The sequence below is a fragment of the Chenopodium album genome, chromosome 4 (genome assembly GCF_948465745.1).
Source record: "Chenopodium album chromosome 4, dcCheAlbu1.1, whole genome shotgun sequence".
Lineage (NCBI taxonomy): Eukaryota > Viridiplantae > Streptophyta > Magnoliopsida > Caryophyllales > Amaranthaceae > Chenopodium > Chenopodium album.
In genome coordinates this window covers 73,283,836-73,289,934 of record NC_137837.1, presented here as the reverse complement: position 1 = coordinate 73,289,934, position 6,099 = coordinate 73,283,836, and the positions used below count along the sequence as shown (strand labels likewise).

The window sequence follows — 6,099 nt, the reverse complement described above, 5'->3', positions numbered from 1 at the left end:
TGATATCTTTTTGTTGTTTTACAAAAAGTAAGATGATATCACTATCAAGTAAAACCTTTAATTACTTTTTTTTATTATTCCTAACATACATCCCAACAATACAAATTCCAAAAGATTAAGTTCACCTCCGATTTCAATGTGAACTTACGAGATCATTCTCGAATTGTATTTTTATTCCTAAATAATGCTTACTTGATTATAAACTCCCTGTGATCCTAATTCCTAACAAGACCAATAAATCCATAATCAAGATTCAAGATAAACGTTTATCAACTTTACAATAGCTAGACAAATTTTGGATCACACTTTTGAGTGGATACATATATTTTGCATTACCCTATTTAAAAGATTAAAAAATAAAATAAAGAAGAAACTAGAATCTTCCGATCATATAAAAAAATTCACTTTCTCTCTCCTAATTTTTTCTTTCTTGAGTCGAAGATAACACGTCGATTGCTTTTGCTCGTCCTCTGTTTCTTCCTCCAACTTCAACCTTCCATTAATGGCGGCTTCGTTACACTCAATTTCACCTCAATCATTTCCTCCTCTTACAAAACCCTTAAAACCCACAAAAACCCAGAAACCATTTACACAATTACCCCTCCCCACCACCTTCCGGCGATCCTCCGCCGTCACTTCCGCCGTTTCCGGCGATGATTATAGTATTATTCCGGCGAAGAGCTCAAAAATCGCCGAACAAATTGAAAGTGCGATGAGTGTTCTTCAGGAGAGTGAGATTGTTGGCGGAGGTGCGGTGGTTGGTGGGTTTGATGGGCAGTTGTCTTTGGAAGGTGTTTCTGGTGGTGGTGGTGGTGATGATGGTCAAGGAAATGGTGGGAAAGATTTGGATAAGATGATTGATAGGATTATTAATGCTTCTATTGTTCTTGCTGCTGGTAGTTTTGCTTTGACTAAATTGCTCACCATTGATCATGATTATTGGCAGGTATATTCCATTATTCTAAATTTCTAGTACTTTATTGTAAATTTTATGAAATGGGTTGTTTTTTGTATTGATTATTGATTAACTAAGTTGCTTGTTTATGTTGATTTTGAGCTGATTGAAAGTTAATGATGTCAATGGGTTTTGCTTGAGAAATTATGTGCTAAAAGTTGAATTTGTTAGCTTATGATTTCTGGTTATGGAGCTGTAATTAGTAATTATATGTTGTTCTTTTGTCTTGGAAATCTTTATCTGAACTTTACGGAACTTATCTGAACTCATTAGAGCTTAATTAGTTATGAATTGAACTTAGGTAGCAGTTATTTGAACTTATAGGAACTATTGTTAACTTGTTTTATCTCGAACTTATGGCTTTATGGTGGGAGGAACAAAGCCATTGTAGTACTGTACTAGTAAATTCATTAGCTTGTTTATGGAAGTATAGGGAATTTTTTATTTTTAAATTGTAGTTTTGTTCATGTATGCTGTTTATGAGCTCATGACAGATGAGAAAATTGGGTTGAGTGTATGTGAATTTAATTCTTGCTGAAATTGAGATTGTGATATGAACAGTTATCAAGTAGCTATATGGCATCTCGGTTGCATATAGCCTTATACTGATTTTGGCTGAAGCTGAACACGAATCACGTCTTAATAGTTGTGTTTTTACTGGTTGCTGATTATTTACATGACTTTTTCTATGATTTTAAGCTTTGTTTCAATGCTTTCCTGTCAAAAAGATGGTTAAGTCTTAAGCGCTATATTTTCCACCTGTGTAATTAATTGAATCATATTTTGAAACAGTAATCCATATATGTGGTTTTATTTAAACATGTCATATAGTTCATGGAAACTCTGCTGAATTGCATTTGCTATTTAACTTGATATATGTTTTCCATTGAAGTCATATACATTGGACTATTTATCAAGAAAAAATTGTAGAATCTAAAAACCTCTGGCTCACTACCTTTGTGTTTTGCTTTCAGGGATGGACAATTTTTGAAATACTGAGATATGCTCCTCAACACAACTGGAGTGCTTATGAAGAGATTCTTAAAACCAATCCTGTATTAGCAAAAATGGTGATTAGTGGAGTTGTGTACTCAATAGGGGATTGGATAGCGCAGGTTAGCCACTGTGGTGATTGTTGTTTATTCTTAATTGGATGCTTCCAATATGCCTCCTATAAATTTCTTACATTATTTAATTGCAGTGCTATGAAGGGAAACCACTTTTTGAATTTGATCGTACCCGCATGTTGAGATCTGGACTTGCTGGATTCGCTTTACATGGTTCTCTTTCTCATTACTATTATGAATTGTGTGAGGTATTCTTTACTGAAAATACTGTCCACTGTTCTAATATATTTTTGTTGTAGTTATTGTCTTTGTTCCTTAAATGATTGTAGTCTTAACTAGTCTGTTTCTTTCAGGCATTATTTCCATTCCAAGACTGGTGGGCAGTTCCTATTAAAGTTGCCTTTGATCAAACTATTTGGTCAGGAATATGGAATAGTATTTATTTTGTAGTTCTGGGGCTCTTGAGATTGGAATCACCCGTTAGTATATTCAAAGAACTGAAGGGAACATTCTTGCCTATGCTCACTGTAAGTAGTTTCTCTAGATCTTTTCTATCTTGAACATAGCATTTGATACTTGCATATACAGAACTACAAGGGTTGACCTTAAAACATTACAGAATGAGTGTCTGGTCTTGAGGAAATGTGTGCTGATTCTAAATTTGCATTCCATTCCAATGTCTCAGTTTCCTCTTGCCTTGTCTTTCTTATCTTATCCATGAGGTAAACCTGTCTTGAACTGACATTCCTACATTAAAGATCCATTACAGTTCCAGCCCCCTTTCTACGATGTTGTATTTCAAGAGGCCTTCTGAGGCCCTCTTGAATTGATTAGTTGAGCAGCCACATATAGGGCGTAAGAAAGTTAAGTAATACATCTAGGACCATGTTGAGACATAAAGGTAATTAGAGGCAAAACTATAACCATACTTTGAGGATGTAGAAGGTCTACTAGAAGTGGGTAAAAATCTTAACTGTTAGCTATTGATTTGTTTTTGGAAGAGAATGGGTGCTTGAAATTGTGAAGTCACTTTGATATTCTTGATAACTCATTATAACTGTAAGAACCGTTTATTGGAAATAACTTTTTAATAATTATTGTATCTTTATTGTTTTGCAGGCAGGATGGAAGCTTTGGCCTTTTGCACACCTTGTGACATATGGCGTCATTCCTATAGAACAAAGACTGCTTTGGGTTGATTGTGTGGAGCTCATATGGGTGACAATACTTTCGACGTAAGTTAAGAATTACTTGCTATCCTGAATGTTGTTTTGTCTTCTGTTTTTGACGCGCACCCCCAACCAGCTCTTTTCATGAAGTGAACAATAACACTTGTGTCTGTTGTCAACCCTGTTCCTAAATATACCAATTGCCCTTTCTATCATTTACATTCAATAGTTATAAATATGCTAAACTTGAAGTATGACAGTGTCTAATGGTCTATATATGCTGCACTTGGTGCTTATTTTCTTCCAAATTGGTTGCTAAGGATCCAGATTTATGTTAGATGTTGGTAAATGGCAGCTGGCTATTAGCAGAAATGATCTGTTTGTGTTGATATCAAATTCCATGAAATCTTTATTTGCATTCCCTTCATTCCATTGCTTAATATATTCTGAGATAATATTACCAATTGCAAGCTAATAAATGATAATTGTGTGATAATCAAGGACTAAGGATATTAGTGAAGTCAGATTGTCATGCAATTTCAAAATTTTCCTGCTAGTGATTATTATGAACCTTGCTAAAGAAACATGCACAGATACAGAGTCTTGAGTCTTGACCTTTTGATATGAGTGTCATGCTCTCCACTTTTAGCCATCTAAGATTGCTTATTTTTCAGCTGGTATTTTCGCTTTCTTTTCTCCCTTGTTGATGGAAGCTTGCCTTTTTTTTCAGAGATTTGGCTTTTTATAATGGTTCATCTGTAAATACATTTGAGACGTTTGTTTTCAAAATTTCAATATACAAGTCTATGTATGGAATGAGATGAATGAATCAAAGAGTAATAGGAAACAATTAAGGGCTAAAATTGAGGAGTTGAATGGGTGGAGATAAAGGTGTTGGTTGGTAGGAATTATTTGGGAATACCTATAATCTATTATCCTCTTTTTAAAGTTAATTATTGCCTTAGGACAGGGTAAATTTGTTAGTCCTCTGTTTTCAATTTCCTTGTTTTGAATCATGCTCTTGTGGGCCTGTTATTTCTATTGGCCGAATGTCATTTTGGTTGGCTTGTAATGTTTGTGCAGAATGATGCTTGATGCATAACTTGAAACCGTGTTTGCGTCATTTGGCTCTTCAAAAATCATTTATGAAGTAAAAATTATATGGTACGGTGTCAGTTTGACACTAACGTTTTGTTTGGGTTTTGTTTTTGCTAGGTTATCAAATCAAAAGTCGGAAGCAATACTCTCAGAAGAGTCTACCGAAACCACAAGTTCAAGTCCTTCAGAGGTATTGTATTATTTTTTGGCTATAGACTGATTTCTCATAATCATCTTGTGAGGCAACCTGTGATCTGAATCTTCTGGTTATTAATGTGCTATTTTTTCCCAGGAGTGAGGAAGATGTGACTCCATTGAGGACAACAGTCTGAGATTTTTCCCACTATTAGTGATCCTAATGAAGGTTGAATCTGTCAAGTCGTATGGTGAGCTGGTAGGGTTTTGGCTTTGGTAAATTGTGGTGTTGCAACGCTTGCCAGATCTAGTTGTAAAGGATAATTGTGGTCACGTCGCTTCTACATAACATATAAGATGTACAAAAGGAGTATAAGCGACAACATAGCTTCTGTATACATAGCATTCTACACCGATTGGTATTTTCAGCTATAGCTATTCCTGTATATTTACATTTTTTTTTTTTTGAGGTAAATAACCATACATATACAAGTAAAAGAGCATTAACATAATTTCTAATCCTGTGTTCTATTTTACTCATTGAATGGTATGTAGACTATATACATCAGTATGCAAATAATTGTAGTTACTTCTGCAAGATTACATTACATGTTTGCTGCTGATGTTTATTCATCTGTTTGGTATTTCATCCGCGGATCTGACACAGTCGATGCCACCTTATATGTGAAGCTAGATAAATTGATTTTGACCCAAATTAATTCGAAATTAAGGTACTCAATGAAATATGACTAATATTAACTGGTTTTTTATGATTTTTGACAATAGCCTGGATATGAGTATTAAAGAGATCGAATTTGAAGCGCTTTCATTACAACTATACAAGTATATGAGATGAGAAATTTTACCCAAATCTAAGTCAATCATTAACCAAACACAAATTTTTGTATGTGGCTGGCCACATGGTGCGGCAAGGGTTACTTGTAGGGTGTTACTGGTTTTGTCATGGGTTACTTGTAGGTGTTACTTGTATTCTAGGGTTACTTGTATGGGTGTTACTGGTTTTGGTCGGGGTTACTTATAGGGTGTACGTTACTGGTTTTGTCAGGGCTTACTTGTAGGTGTTACTTGTATTCTGGGGTTACTTGTATGGGTGTTACTGGTTTTGGTCGGGGTTACTTGTAGGGTGTTATTGATTTTGTCAGGTGTTACTTGTATTCTAGGGTTACTTGTATGGCTGTCATTGGTTTTGATCAGGGGTTACTTGTATGGGTGTTACTGGTTTTGGTCGGGGTTACTTGTAGGGTGTTACTGGTTTTGTCATCTGTTACTTGTATTCTAGGGTTACTTGTATGCTGTTATTGGTTTTGATCAGGGGTTACTTGTAGGGTGTTACTAGTTTGGTATGGGATTACCCCACGATACAAGTAACCCATACAAGTAACACCCTACAAGTAACCCATACAAGTAACCCCAGAATACAAGTAATCCTAAAATACAAGTAACCGTGCCACACCATGTGGCTTGCCACACTGAAAAACTTCTGTTAACCAAATAAATAAAGAACGAGAATGGAAGTAGTACATTATAGTAGTATTTCATTATTGGCAAGGACGTGATCGACTCATAATTTGCTCTTGGAAAAACACTTGAAGCAACAATTCTAGGAAAAGAAAAGAACAACTACAACTTGAATCTTAAAAGAAAAGTAACCTCT

At 35.2% G+C, this 6,099-nt stretch overlaps 1 protein-coding gene across 1 annotated transcript; it reads left to right on the top strand.

Annotated features, from left to right (window-relative positions):
• The first annotated feature begins 317 nt into the window (after positions 1-317).
• On the top strand, positions 318-5,032 carry LOC145629298 (uncharacterized). Its single transcript, XM_081681858.1, has 7 exons — positions 318-946; positions 1,930-2,070; positions 2,157-2,270; positions 2,376-2,549; positions 3,142-3,257; positions 4,407-4,479; positions 4,582-5,032. Exons 1-7 carry the CDS (start codon positions 503-505, stop codon positions 4,585-4,587), a joined length of 1,068 nt encoding a protein of 355 aa, XP_081537984.1. The 5' UTR covers positions 318-502; the 3' UTR covers positions 4,588-5,032.
• The last annotated feature ends 1,067 nt before the right edge of the window (positions 5,033-6,099 follow it).

Coding starts and splice junctions, on each gene's coding strand:
- LOC145629298 (XM_081681858.1), top strand. CDS start 503: ATGGCGGCTTCGTTACACTCAATTTCACCTCAATCATTTCCTCCTCTT. Junction 2,271..2,375: donor ACTATTATGAATTGTGTGAG/GTATTCTTTACT, acceptor TGTTTCTTTCAG/GCATTATTTCCATTCCAAGA. Junction 3,258..4,406: donor TGGGTGACAATACTTTCGAC/GTAAGTTAAGAA, acceptor TGTTTTTGCTAG/GTTATCAAATCAAAAGTCGG.